The sequence below is a fragment of the Rhipicephalus microplus genome, chromosome 6, assembly GCF_043290135.1.
Source record: "Rhipicephalus microplus isolate Deutch F79 chromosome 6, USDA_Rmic, whole genome shotgun sequence".
In the NCBI taxonomy this organism is placed as follows: Eukaryota; Metazoa; Arthropoda; class Arachnida; order Ixodida; family Ixodidae; genus Rhipicephalus; species Rhipicephalus microplus.
The window spans coordinates 26902337-26916928 of NC_134705.1; the positions used below are offsets into that span (position 1 = coordinate 26902337).

At 48.1% G+C, this 14592-nt stretch overlaps 1 protein-coding gene across 18 annotated transcripts in view; it reads left to right on the top strand.

The window, feature by feature from the left end:
* Sirt2 (Sirtuin 2) overlaps nucleotides 1–14592 on the top strand; it is a 438023-nt gene that overhangs the window by 14690 nt on the left and 408741 nt on the right. For all 18 annotated transcript variants that reach the window (XR_012884102.1, XR_012884103.1, XM_075865870.1 and 15 more), the window contains one exon: nucleotides 3067–3097. Coding sequence is in view for 12 of the 18 variants with exons in the window: in XM_075865861.1 (XP_075721976.1) it covers nucleotides 3067–3097 (31 nt within the window). In the remaining 6 variants the exon portion in view is untranslated. The remainder of the gene's footprint in view (nucleotides 1–3066; nucleotides 3098–14592) is intronic.

Sequence of the window (14592 nt, forward strand, 5' to 3'; positions counted from 1 at the left end):
AGCCTTGTGACTAGAAGTTGCTGAAAAGGACAAACAAGCAGCGGCGACAGTGCAGTCAGAAATATTAATTCTCGAGCACATTTATGATACACAAACTGATAGTAAGAAAAAATATAGATATAAATGGTGAATCTTTATACCTACTGACAAACACAATAAGACCAAACAAGCCATTGAATTTAGGTTCCCTCTAAAATTTCGTGAACAATTTTCTCACCATGCATGGCTGTGACAGTGTATCCCCCAAAATTCCAGGAGCGTCCACAGTTATGGCAGTGCATCAGTAGGTGACAGGTTCTGTTGGTCCTTTTTATGAAGGATATTAAAGAGAAGCTGAAGAGGTTACAGAATTCAGTCAAGCTTGGTAGTCAGTAAGGACCGACATTACTGTTTATAATGTCGTAATTTTTTCTGTGATTGTTGCAGCAGGAGCTTTAGAAAATGCAAGAAAGGTTTGTCTTCCTCCACCCACGCAAGTGCACCGAAATTGTGGGTGGGGAAAGCAACGTCATCTTCAGTTCCTGTGGCAGAGCCATGTTGCACTCTGACGGAAGGTTCCCGCCGATCACTGCTCTGAACAGCGAGAGTGCTGTTCGTGTGACGAAGTACAGTGATGCTGAAAGTTGTGCAGCTGCATTACGATATCTGTAATAACAACAAACAGCCGAGTGCTACGTAAACAAGCGTCTCTCATATATTCAACCATGGCCTCCATGGCTAACTCGTGACGTGCTCTTGCAGGAGCTAGTCGAAGCGGCCATGCTTCAGCAGCGCTGGTGTTGCAGATTACAAGGCATACCAAGAATGATGCCACTGCATTGGCCCAGCATCTCAGGAAGCCCTGCGGATACAGCCCCTGTTTTTTGCCAAAAAGTGTTATGTGCATTCACTTTTGAGAACTATGAATTCTGTGGGAATCAAGTAATCCTTACAAGCTCCATTTTCACTTTGTTTAAAAGGTGCTTAAGCTTCTCTTCAAGGCTCACACCCATTTGTCCAACACTATACTTGCCGCATGACTATGGCCACTACGTGTCAGTGCACTGCCATGACTGTGGCTGCTCCCCACATCTTGAGCAATGCAAATTCGAGAAAGGGCTCTGATAAAAGTGTGAATGTCAGTGAACCATGGACATGTGTGTTTAGAGGAACCCTGAAACGGCTTTTTCATGTTTTCTCAGCCTAAAGCATCATCAAACCATTCGCACCACAAATTTAGCGCCACACCTTGTATCAAGGGCACTACAGATGATTATATCATTCCTTATCACCTCTCCCTGGCCTTCTCAACTCATGAGGCACGCTGGCATCGCTGGCGATCGTAGAGCTATCATGAGCGCTCTCCACGACTCGAGCTTTCACGGGTCTATACCTTCGAAATGGCACACCGACACGTGCAGGGCAGTCTTGGAGGATATCACATAGTGTCCAGGGTTGCCTCAGACGTTTGAGTGGAATTCGCTTAAAGTCACCATTTTTCTTCAAATTTCACCAAAAATGTCGTCACTCTACATACGTGGGGCTTGTCTAGTTATAAACATTGCTAATTATGTATAGCCCTGTGCAGTATCGTACTGTCCAGAAATGTTCGATTATAATGACGCTTTTCAATGCCAGTCACATCAGCCGCTTCATCATGAAAGCACAGAAAAAGGGCACGCATGTTCCAGGAGTGTTTCTGAATGCTATCGCCTCATAAGAAAAGTCTGTGGTGGTTGCAGTTGTAGTGAATACAGGGAGAAGCAGTTGCTACAACAAAAGAGGGACGATGTATACAACTTTTCTGAAAATTGAAAGAATTTCTTCGCAGTAAAAAGTTTTGTCTGATAATCAAGCCACTTGATTACAAATCAATTAAAATAAATTAGTAAGTACCGCTGACCTGCGGCAATGCTCACACCACGCTTTCTGTGCGGTCATGCGTACCCTACACATTGCCTCAGTGCAGTTTCTGTAGTTCCTAATGGCTGCCTAAAGAACCTGATTCTCTCACTGGCCTGAAACGTCTGTGAATAAAAACTTTAAACTCTACATACCAAATTAGAAGGTACTACAACAGTGAAGAAGTGGACAAGCTATTCAAGACAGTTGGCGTTATGGTCGGGACACCACCAACTCGTGGCAAGCAAAGCAGTCCACTGACATAAATTTTGCTGGGAGGTTGCTGGTGGATACACCAGAACACCAGTGCCTCCTGGATCCGGGTGAATTGAAGAGATACACAAGAGAAACAGGAAAGGTTTACTCAACTGCGCGTAGCGTATGCCTTCTAGTGGTGGGTCTAAAATTTAAAGAATTAGAAAAAAATGTCGCCCATTCATTTATAGGCGCTGAGTATAGAATGCATAACCCAGTTAAGACCTAAGCCCAAAATTGCCAAAAGTTCATCATGTCGCCATTCATAGTTCTAGGTCACCACGGCTTCTCAAACTCGCCAATTTGGCTAAAAGTAGCCACCAGTGGCAACTCTGGCAGCATGCGCGCCGTCTGGCAACAGACGAAGATCGTGGAATGGTTAATACCTGTTTCTACAGGTGCCGCCACCCTACCAGTCGATCTTACTTCGCACATTCTACAGCCCGTGGCAGCCAATCAGATCAGCAGCTAGGGTGATGTGGCTGCTGACATGCTCTGGCCTCGTCAAGTGGCCAGAGCACGTCGCTCTGTGAATGGGTGGTTGAAAACGCATTTGGTCGAGCTGCAACATTCTGCACCGATGTACAGCTATTCGTAGCTTTAAAAAATCGTAATAAATTGCACAGTTTATGCAGAGGGCTCAAATGCGTTTTAAGCAACCCTTGGAACTTGGTCTACCGGCCCAACGTGTTTGTACCAAATTACCAAAATTATTTCAGGGTCCCTTTAAGTATGTCAGCACATGTGCTGCCTTTCTGTTGAGGAAAAGGATTGTGGATTTTTCAAGTGGTCTTTGAACAGCTTTTCTATAACACTCTCTGGCTCATTTTTTCTTCAGGGCTGCTGTTGCCTAAGCAGATTGTTTTGTATTCACCTGGGCTTTGTTTGGAATAAATGTTTCTTAAATAGGCATCGTTTCCTCCCTTACAGGAAGAAAAAGCAGAAAAGCCAGGCAATCTCTGTAAGTTTTTTTTTTCTTTACCCCGAGTTTGTGCTCTGCTCCCTGCACTAGGAAACTTCTAGCTGACCATGCTGAGTTTCTGCAGACCTAAAAGGCCTGCTTATTAATTTTTGAGCTTCCCTAGCAAAGCCTGGCTGGTACTTAAATATTAGCATAACAAAGCTGGTAACATTTCGCTTTTGATTAAAATACTGACTTGGTTGCTGCATAATATGAGTTAGGGAGGAGACAAGAGGACACTATCAAATGAATTTTATAAAAAAAAAACAAAAAAAAAAACTTGAAGGTAAGAAGAGTTCTGGCAAGGGAAAGGTCGGTTTACTATGTTTGTTGTTACAGCATATGGTAAAGAGTAACAAGACCTCGATTTTGGTGCGAGTGTTCTTCGAGCAGGCATGAACAACATGGTGCAAATACCTGTAGAAGTTTGAGGTGGAAAAAACATATGCACGAGGCACCCACGCATTGCAACAGCATCCCCACGCTAGCCACTCCACTACGCATGGCACATTTGCTCCAACATGGTTTTTCATGTTGAAGCAGGGCTAGTTAAAAGGGGTCCTCGCCCCCTAAGTGGTTGCACTGGCATTAAGGCACTTCAATGAAAAATTTGGATGAAGGCAGAGCCTAGTGGTAACTGGTAGGGAGAACAGGTAGATAGCAAAAACCTGATTCTCACAAAAGAAGATGGGCTGCGGTGCCTGTCTGCATCAATTTCTCGTTTGAAATGGATATTGTTGCCTTTGCCACGATTTTCTCCAGGTTACGCCTAGCAGTAAGAGTCTTGTTTTTTTTTTTATTGTCATAGCAATTTTATGGACATTCTCGGCTGGATTTTGTCAACGTAGGCGTCAGTGTCGATGTCATGCACCGTGTATGTATACGTATCTATATATATGAAAACGCAAGAAAGAAAAAAGAAGTCAAGAAAAAAAAACTTCAGTGCATAGAATCGAACATGGGTTTTCTGCGTTGTGAGGCGTTAACCACTAAGCCACCCGGAGCACATCTTTCATCATTCAAACGGCAAGCTACTTATGTCTACCATTTACCACTGCTCACGAGCATCTCGGGTGGAATTGTCTTTTCAGCATTACCAGCAAGATGGCGCAATGAGCGCCCATTGCCACATCGCGGGTGCCCGCTCTAATCTCCTACGCGTACTTTGCCTGGCTTAGAGAAGGGGAGCGACGCTCCCTTATCTAGTGGCGGCGAGGAGGGGAAGGTCGTACGCTTTGGCTGGCCTCGGGCTTTACCTGTAACGATTCTGCTGTAGTTACCGGGTGCACAAAGGTCACTGCAATCATCGCAGTCTCCGTTTGCGAGCATGCGCTTTTCAGACGCAGCAATGTGACAGATGAGACACTTATTCGCGTGCATCCGTACCTGTGAGTACGTTTTGTATGTCATTTGTGCGTGAGGAACGCGGGGCATTTTTGGATCTGTTTTCGATTCTGCGCGTGACCTTTCAATTTTTTTCTATCGTGCTCAATGCTTTGCCTTTCCGGCAAAACTGTGACTTTTTAAATTTATTTCACAGATTGCTGCATGGAGTGCTGTGCAGCTCAGTTAAACAACCATCGTATCTTCACTCAAGTGATGTACTCTCTGCGTCAAATGAAACCCGAAAAGTGGGCAGCCTTCGTGATGGTTTAGTGAGCACCATCCAGTTATCACTATTGACAAGCACGCGCATGCTGTTTGGCAGCTCTGCGCATATATGCTTGCTTGTCCGCGATAAGTGGACGGCATGCACTATATTGCCGCATGGTCTCTCGTGTTTCTGTGTAGAAGAGAACGAAGTTCTGACTGAGCGGTTGTTTGGCCTAGCTCAACGAGCAGTACTACGCAAGGTTACCTTGAGCGTGACAAGATTGGTGGAGTTGCTCGGTACGACGACTTACGACACACCCCATGCACAAGAGCCCGCCCAGGAGCCGAAACGCAAACCCTGTGCCCGTGAACATGCCAGTTCACAGAACAAGCTGCCCCCAACAAGGCCTACCACCAGAGACAGCGGAACAGCTAGTCGACAGAGCGACTATGACTTCACCTCAAGGTGCCATGGAAACTCCTTCGTCTACGCCGATCTCTTGCACTGTCCAGAACCCGCTGATGCCTAGTTCCTTTCATGAAGAGCTGTTTGAGGATGCGGACGACTGGCTGAGCGAGTTCGAACATGTCGCAGCGGTCAAATACTGGGACGAAACCGCCAAACCCCGCAACGTCTACGCCTGCTTAAAAGACGGCGCCCGAACGTGCTTCATGAACAGAGGTGATGTCTTGACGTCCTGGGGCCAGTTCTAGCATCGCTTCTTGGAGACCTATCGGAGCCCCTACCGCCGCGAAAGTGCTGAACGTGCAGTGCACTCACGCATCCAAATGCCTAATGAGGCTGTCACCATGTATGTGGAAGACATGACGCGGCTTTTTAGGTGAGCGGATCCGGCAATGCCAGAAGAAAAAAAGCTGCGCTATCTGATGCGAGGCGTGAAGGAGCAGCTTTTTGCTGGTCTAGTGCGGAGTCCTCTAAAGAGTGTAGCGGAGTTTATAACCGAAGCCACTACAATGGAAAAGGTACTTCATCAAAGGTCTGCCCTATTCGACCGGCAAGTGAATGCTGCATCATCTCCTGAATTTTCTGCCACCTTTGGGAGCGACAGCATTGAATAGATTCGCAAAATAGTTAGCTCTGTTGTCCACGAGGGAATAGCCAAACTACATGGGGTGAGACAGCCGGAAGTAAGCAGCATCACCAGCACTATCTAGGACGAGGTCCAGCAGGTGCTTTACAGCCGTCGCTGTGAACTGATGGATAGCAATCTAGAGCCACTTCCTGCGTCCACTGATGTTCGGAACCGTACATATGCCGAAGTCTTGCGCACTTCCATGCCGGTCTCTAGCCCTGCAGTCCCAATCCAGACGATGTCGCCACTTGCAATTCAATCAGCGCACGCTGGTTTCGACATCGACGGTCACTGTATTCCTACGGGGAAGTCTGGTATCAAGCGTACATGTGATAGAAGACCCCTCTGCTTCCATTGCGGCGAAGCCGGCCAAAAATACCGCGAATGCCCGTACCGACAACTTGGACTGCACGGTTCTTCTATTCATTCACTTCATCCACTAATTGGTCAGAGGCAAAAGAAATTGAGGACTACCTCTCGCAGCGTCTACCTTTCTCACTGTGTCAATCGGGATCACTATCTCCATGGCGACCCGCAGCCATTGGGCCACGTTTCGGTATGACAGCACGGGGACGCTCCCCAAGTCCTCGGCGGGAAAACCGAAAGCAGCGACCTTTGGGGGCGAGGTCGCTGGGATAAGTGCGGAAGACCTACCATCGACGCTTGCACAAAATGCTGCAGGTATTGAATTGACGTCTGAGTGCAGTGCAAGAGAAACGCCGGATTCTGTGTCTGAACCCAGAGACCGAGTCCCGCTCGACATTCCTGTGCTGATTGACGGTCTTCAGGTCAATGCATTGGTGGACACAGGTTCAGATTATTGTATTATGAGCGAAAAATTGGCAACCAATCTTAAGAAAGTGACGACACCTTGGAATGGGACGCGCATTCGCACAGCTGGAGGCCACGATGTTACTCCATTGGGCCGCTGTATCGCAAGAGTGGAAATACGCGAGTCAACATTTGTGGTCACCTGTCTTGTACTACGCAACTGTTCTCGTCAGCTCATCCCTGTTATGGACTTTCTTCGAGAGAACGGCGCGATTATAAATCTCTGGAAGGGAATGGTAACTTTCTCGACGCAACGTGCAACCGACCGACGCTCAGATAGCTGTCGTAGACCTGCGCTGTGTGTTGCCGATGAAAGCGTGACGCTGCCTCCCCGAGCGACTGCTTTTGTAGAAGTCACCTGTGAAGACCTCCAAGACGGTGATGCAGTCGCATAGAGCAATGTATCTCTTTTGCTGCTTCAAGGTGTGTGCGCTGTGCGAAGCATTATACGTTTGCGTGACGGACGGTCGCAGATACTCATCTCCAATTTCAACTTCGAGCACCGACATCTTTTCCGCGGCACCACTGTGCCTTTGGAGACGGTGTAGTGAATGTCACCGAGTGCTTCGCATCCGGAGAAATGGTTGATAAAGGCAAGTTTCTGGACAACATCGACATCAATTCGAAACTTTTGGACGAGAAGAAGGCCGCACTTCACACCCTGTTGAAGGAATTTCAATCGTGCTTCGCCTCTTTATCTAGAGTCGGTCAAACACCCCTCATGAAGCACCGAATTATTACCGGTGATGATGTTCTCCCAATCCGCCAGGAACCTTACTGTGTCTCGTCTAAAGAACGCGAGGCTAAACAGACGCATGTAAAGGAGATGATTGACGATGGTGTGATACAACCGTCCAGCAGCCCATGATCCTTGCCAGTCATTCTAGCGAAGAAGAAAGACTGAACGCTGCAATTCTGTATTGATTACAGGAAGCTCAATAGCATCACAAAGAAAGACGTTTACCCACTTCCACGGGTTGATGATTCTCTCGACAAGCTGGGACACGCGAAGTATTTTTCATCGATCGATTTGAAGAGCGGCTATTGGCAGATAGAGGTCGATGGGCAAGACTGAGAGAAGGCAGCATTTGCAACTCTCGATAGGCTTTATGAATTCCGAGTTCTTCCTCTCAACCTCTGTTCGGCCCCAGCAACGTTCCAGCGGATGATCGATACTGTTCTCGCTGGCTTGAAGTGGCAAAGCTGCCTTGTACATCTTGATGATGTGGTTATCTTGTCTGAGAGTTTGGGAGAACATTTGAAGCGCTTAAGAATGGTTCTGGAAGCTATTCATTCAGCCGCACTCGTGCTAAAACCCCAGAAGTGCGATTTCAGTTACGATGAGCTGAAATTTCTGGGACATGTCGTGAGTGCAGATAAAGTTTGGCCTGACCCAGACGAAACTGCAGCAGTTGCCACCTCTATGTTCTGTAAAACAAAAATGCAGTGCAGTGTTTTCTCGGCTTGTGTGCTCATTATCGCCGATTCATTACCAACTTCTCGACGATAGCGAAACCGCTCACGTGACTCACCTGAGATGATGTACCGTTTGCCTGGAGTACAGAGCAAGAAGCATCTTTTGCATAGTTACGGCGATGAATGCAAGCAGCACCTGTTCTTGCGCATTTTGATGAGAACGCTGATACCAAACTTCACACAGATGCCAGCAACGTCGGACTTTGCGCTGTCCTTGTACAATGGCACAATGGCGTTGAACATGTGATAGCTTACTCCAGTTGTACTCTCTCTGAAGCCGAGGCCAACTAATCTACTACAGAGAAGGAATGTCTTGCAGTCGTGAGGGCAACGGCAAAGTTTCGACCTTACCTCTACGGCCGTTTCTTCAAGGTGGTGACTGATCATCCTTCGCTGTGTTGGCTGGCCAATCTCCGCGATCCATCTGGTCGTCTTGCTCGGTGGAGTTTGCGCTTGCAAGAGTTTGACATCACGATTGTGTATAGGTTTGGGCGCAAGCACGAAGATGCCAACGCACTTTCTCGAGCACCTCTAGGGCACCCTCATATGAACTCGGAGTATGCTGATGGCTTTCTTGGAGCCCCCAGCGATTCTTACTTTATGTCTAGACAGCGAGGAGATCAGAAATTGCGCCCTGTTATCGATTCCCTGGAAGGCCAAAATTCTCACGTTCCTCAGTGTATTGCTGGCGAACTGTCATCCTTTTGCTTAAGGAGGGGCATTCTTTACAAGAAAAAGGCTCGCCGTAGCAACAAAGCCTTCCTTCTCGTTGTACCAGCCGACATGCGGGATGACATCGTCCTCGTGTGCCACGACAAGCCAACGTCAGGACACTAGGGCTACTCACGGACTTTTGCCAGAGTGCGCCAGCAGTACTATTGGACACTACTTTCGACCAGTGTACACCGCTACGTGCAAGGCTGTCGCGAGTGCCACCTGTGAAACCTGCAGGCCTTTTCCACCCTATTGCACCACCACGGACACCTCTTTACCTTGTGGGAGTGGACCTTCTAGGGCCCTTTCCTCTGTCGGCCACTGTAAACAAATGGATTATAGTGGCAACCGATTATCTGACCTGGTATGCTGAGACAAAGGCGTTACCACGCGGTACGGGGTTTGAAGTCGCGAAGTTCTTTGTGCACCACATCGTCCTGCAACACGGCGTGCTGTCATGTGTGATTACTGATAGAGGATTGTTATTTACTGCACAAATGCCAGAGGACATTTTCAGACTGAGCTGCACAAGCCACTAAAAAACAATGGCTTATCATTCACAAACTAATGGACTGACAGAGAGGCTCAACAAGACCATAGCGGACATGCTGTGAATGTACGTGGACGTGCAGCACAAAGCCTGGGACGATATTCTGCCATACGTCACGTTCACATACAATACGGCAATGCAGAAAACAACCCGATTTTCACTTTTCCACCTTGTTTATGGACAGAATGTAGAAACCATGCTTGACGCTGTGCTGCCGTACGGTAATATCGATGCGTTTTCTCCAGAAGCCGAGATATACACCCAGTACGTCGAAGAAGCTCGTCAACTGACTTGCGTAAACATCGGTCACCAATAAAACGCAGATGCGCGACGTTACAACCTTTGCCATCAAAATCTCGCATACCACCCTGGCAAACGAGTCTGAGTGTGGACTCCTATCTGACGACCAGGCTTGTCTGAAAAGCTTCTGAGCTGTTATTTCAGACCATACAAGGTTATTCAACAAGTGAGCGGCTTTACTTACGAAGTACTTCCGGACAGCACAGTGTCTTCACGTCGACAACTTCGACTTGAAACTGTGCATGTCGTACGACTCAAGCCATACTACACATAGTAACTTCTGTGCTCGCGAGTGACTTTGTTCACGTGTGACAGTATTCTCATGTGGTGTTTTTTTTCTTTTCCAACTTGTGCATTAGTGTTTTTGTGTTTGTGCATGATGCAGGTGCTGGTGTGCCCTCTTTGTTTTCTCTGGTACTCAGTCTCTGTTTCTCTATGTCATCGCATGTTGTATTTATGGTTTTTTTCTTCTTTTATTTACAAGCATCGAGTCGATGTTTTTCAAAAGGCTAATGCTGCATGGTCTCTCGTGTTTTCGTGTGGAAGAGGACAAACAAGTTCGGACTGGAGCGGCTTTTTGGCCTAGCTCAATGAGCAGTACTACGCAAGGTTACCTTGAGCGGGACAATATTATCGCAAAGGCTTGCCGATGTTTGGGTTTCATTCGACGCGGATAGTACACCTTCAAACACATGCATGTTGTTTCATAGTGGAGATGGTTCTCACACATTTTTTTGTGCTTTACAAAAATTGGTTGCATGTTTTAGTGTCATGAAATATTCGGCCAGTGTGTGACTTGTACATCTGCTTCCATGTTTCAAACTCGTCAAATTACTTTACTTTCGTGTGGCAAAGGTACAATCAGAGTTCATGCAGTAAGCGGCAGTAGTAAAGTGTTTCTCCTTCTAAAGGTGCTCTCTGAATGCCTCTGAATGTTGCTTTACGTGAGATTTTCTTCCCTCGTGAGTTTGAACTAAATTTCATGTGTTTGACATTACTAAGTTCTATTAAAATATATGGGCACTTTACACCAGCAAGTGTCTGAAATGATAGACACCATACCATGTCGTTCGCTCACTCAGAAGCAACATAAGTTGTTTCACATTGTGGGTAATGGGCTTGCTGCATCCTGTTCGCATCTAATGCATTTTGGATTGCTTGGAGCATGCTCTATCGTTATGTTATGTCTTCGTGTGTTCTTTCTTGCACATTATTTTGTCCTCCTCCGGTCTGTCACATACCAGTGGCAAGAAGGACGCTGCATTCCACTCGCCTGACCAGCTGCTGGCTCAGCAGGGCATATATTTCAGCGTGTTGCTGAGATGTGCGTTTTGGTCAGGGGGTGCATAAGCCAGCTACTCTTGGAAGTGGTTGATATGAATTCGTAGTGGAAGTTTTGCTACTTGGCTATCGTCGTTTCTGGCTGGTAGACCTGGTGTAGAGAGGAAGAAGATTATGTGTGGCAGTGGGTCACGCCTTTTACGAGAGGAGCCAAGCACGAGCGTTTGCCCCGAGTGCTGTGATTCCTGGGTCTGTTGCTGCCGCAAGCTTTCCGCATCAATAGACCTGCTGTGCAAGTACTACTTGCGCCAATAAACCCCGTTTCAGAGTGGTGGAGGTGCTGGGTAACTCAACCTGGAACTCCGCAACAGGAAACTATCTGCCATCCCAGAAATGGCTGAAAGAAAACACCCAGCAAGGTACAACCCAGCCTCCGATGGTCATCGTGCCCACTGTGGTACGCGTGCGCGATCCACCTTTTTTCGACGGTACCGATGATCAAGACGTAGAAGATTGGCTGTCGACTTTTGAAAAGGTAGGCGCAAGCGATAAGTGGGACGACACATCGAAGCTGCAAAATGTACCCTTTTGCCTGAAAGAGGTAGCGAGTCTCTGGTTTAACAACCATCACTCAGAATTCGCCACTTGGGGTGCTTTTAAGCTACGCATTACCGATGTATTCGGTCGCCCCTAGGTACGCAAGCTCCATGTCGAACAGCGTCTACGGGGACGCGCACAGCTTCAGGGGAAAGGCTTCACAAGCTGCATCGAGGATGTGCTCGACTTGTGCAAGCGTCTTGACCCTTCAATGATCGAAGCAGACAAGATCAAGCACATCTTGAAGGGGATAGACGACGCCTACCAGATGCTGCTGGCCAAGGGCCCCCGTACCGTGTCCGAACTCAGCACTCTTTGCCAGAGCTTCGAGGAATTGCGCAAACAACGGGTCATGACACGGCGGCCAGCGGCTACCGACGAAACTCTCGCGGCATTGACCCTAGGTGAAGACCACAACACAATCATGTCGGAAATCAAACGATATATGCGCGAGGAGGTGACCCGACAACCTTCGTATCTGTCGTATCAACCGGCAACCGAACCCTCTTCTGAGCGTCTCGCGCCCGCCATCAGACAGGTAATACAGGCGCTCTGAGGCACTGCCGCTAGTCTCTCAGACAACACCTGTCACCGCGCCATTGACTTACGCTGCTGTTGCTGCTACTCCCCCACGACCTCCACTTTGGCTGACTCCCCAGCCTCTATGAGTACCAATGACGCCATTTACAGCAAGACAACAGCGCTATAACGGAAACCCTTGGCACACAGTTGACAATCGTCCAATCTGTTACGCATGCGGATATCCAGGTCACGTGGAGCGCTTCTGTCGCCGGCGCTTCGCAACGGGCCCGGCTGCAGCTCCGAGGTAATCTGACGACTCTTTCCCGGCCCCGTACAACGCGCAACGAGAAATGCCCCGTCAATGCGGCCGAAAATCAGTGCAACGCGACCCGTCCCCATCCGAACTAGACCACCACCCTGCTGCCGACTACCGACCATTCGGTCCCCGTCGCTCATCCTGACTACGCCCCTACCGTTCGTTGCCGACCGAACCCTGTAGAGACGGAAAACTGACTGCCGCAGCCTCGGAGGCTCGAGCTGCGAAATCGTCGCATTGTGAAGTCCTCGCCGTCCCCCACAAACGTTCTGGAACTGTTTGTTGAAGGTCTATAAACTCTTGCGCTTGTCAACACGGGTGCCATCGTATCTGTGATGAGTCAAAAACTCTGCCGTTCGATACGAAAAGTAACGACGACGCCTTCCGACGTATTGCTGAATAATGCGAGCACGCAATCTATTCGACCAGTCAGAGCATGTACGGCGAGAGTAATCATTCAGGACGTCCTGTACCACATCGAGTTTCTCGTGTTGGCCACTTGTTCCCACGACGTAATACTTGGATGGGATTTTTTCTCACGCCACCATGCCGTAATTGACTGCGCTCGCGCGCACGTGGAATTTTCTGTGTTTTCTGATGCGCCATCTACCGACAATGAGCTCACTCACCTTGGCAAGCTTCTTGTTGCTTCCAACATAGATGTTCCCCCTCTTAGTGCCATTGTTGTCCCCGTCAATCGCACTGAATTGTCCGGCTCTACCGTTGTGTTCTCCCTATCTGACGTTTTCAGTCGCCGCCACGGTACGTCTCTGCCATACGCCATTCTGCCACCTCACCAAGATACTTCCGGAATGGTCGTTTGCAATCCTAGCTCATGCCCTCTCACCTTAAGAGCTCACGAAACACTGGGCTATGTTCTTTCTGTTGATGACAACGTTATTGTGCCTATTGAGCCCCACGACCCTGGCCAGCAACTTCAACTGAACGTTACCCCTCCTTTTACGCGGGATGACTACTCCTCGGATATCTTCGATTATTCCATCAATAGCCAGCTTCCTCTGGATGAACGGAACCAGCTAATAACCCTTTTGCATGAATTCCGTGATTCATTTGACCTTCCTCAAAAGGCACTGAGTCAAACTAACATTGTCGCTCACACAATCTACACTGGAACGCACCCTCCTTTGCGGCAACGCCCCTACCGCGTATCACCCAAGGAACGAAGTGTAATTGCAGAGCACGTGGACGATATGCTTCAGCGCGGTGTCATCAAGCCATCTTCTAGCCCCTAGTCTTCACCTGTTGTGCTAGTAAAGAAAAAAGACGGTTCGATTAGATTTTGTGTCGACTACCAGCGACTGAACAAAATTACACGGAAAGAAGTGTATTCTCTTCCCCGCATCGACGACGCTATCGATTGCCTACAAGGTGCCGAATTCTTTTCTACGCTGTACTTACGTTCAGGTTACTGGCAGGTTCCGATGGCAGAGTGTGATTGTCCCAAAACGGCGTTCGTTACGTCGGATGGCCTATAAGAAATTACAGTTATGCCATTCGGTCTGTGCAATGCACCTGCAACGTTTGACGAATTATGGACAGCATTTTACGCGGCCTTAAATGGCAGATATGCTTATGTTACATTGATAATGTTATCGTATTTTCTCCTGATTTCTCTACTCATGTTGACCGTCTGCGCACAATTCTTCAGTGCCTTACTAAGGCAAACCTCCAGCTTAACCTAAAGAAGTGCTGCTTAGGGGCTCGCCAACTTACTATACTTGGTCACGTTGTGTCAAAGGATGGAATTTGCCCCGACCCGGACAAACTTCGAGCCGTAGCCAACTTTCCGAAGCCGACTTCACTCAAAGAACTTAGGAGCTTCATCGGCTTGTGCTGGTATTTTCGTCGTTTCGTCCACAACTTTGCATCAATAATAGCCCCACTTACGCAACTACTGAATGGTCCAACTAATCTTTCTAACTGGACCCCGGCATGTGATGAAGCTTTCTTTACACTGCGCCGCCTGCTTACATCACCACCCATTCTACGCCATTACGATCCAAATGCCCCCACTGAAGTGCACACAGACGCCAGTGGCGTTGGTCTGGGAAGCCGTACTCGCGCAACGAAAGCCTGGTATTTCAGAATACGTCGTCGCATATGCAAGCCGCGCACTCACGAAAGCGGAAATGAACTACTCGAAACTGAAAAAGAATGCCTCGCAATCGTTTGGGCGTTAAGCAAGTTTCGTCCTTACTTG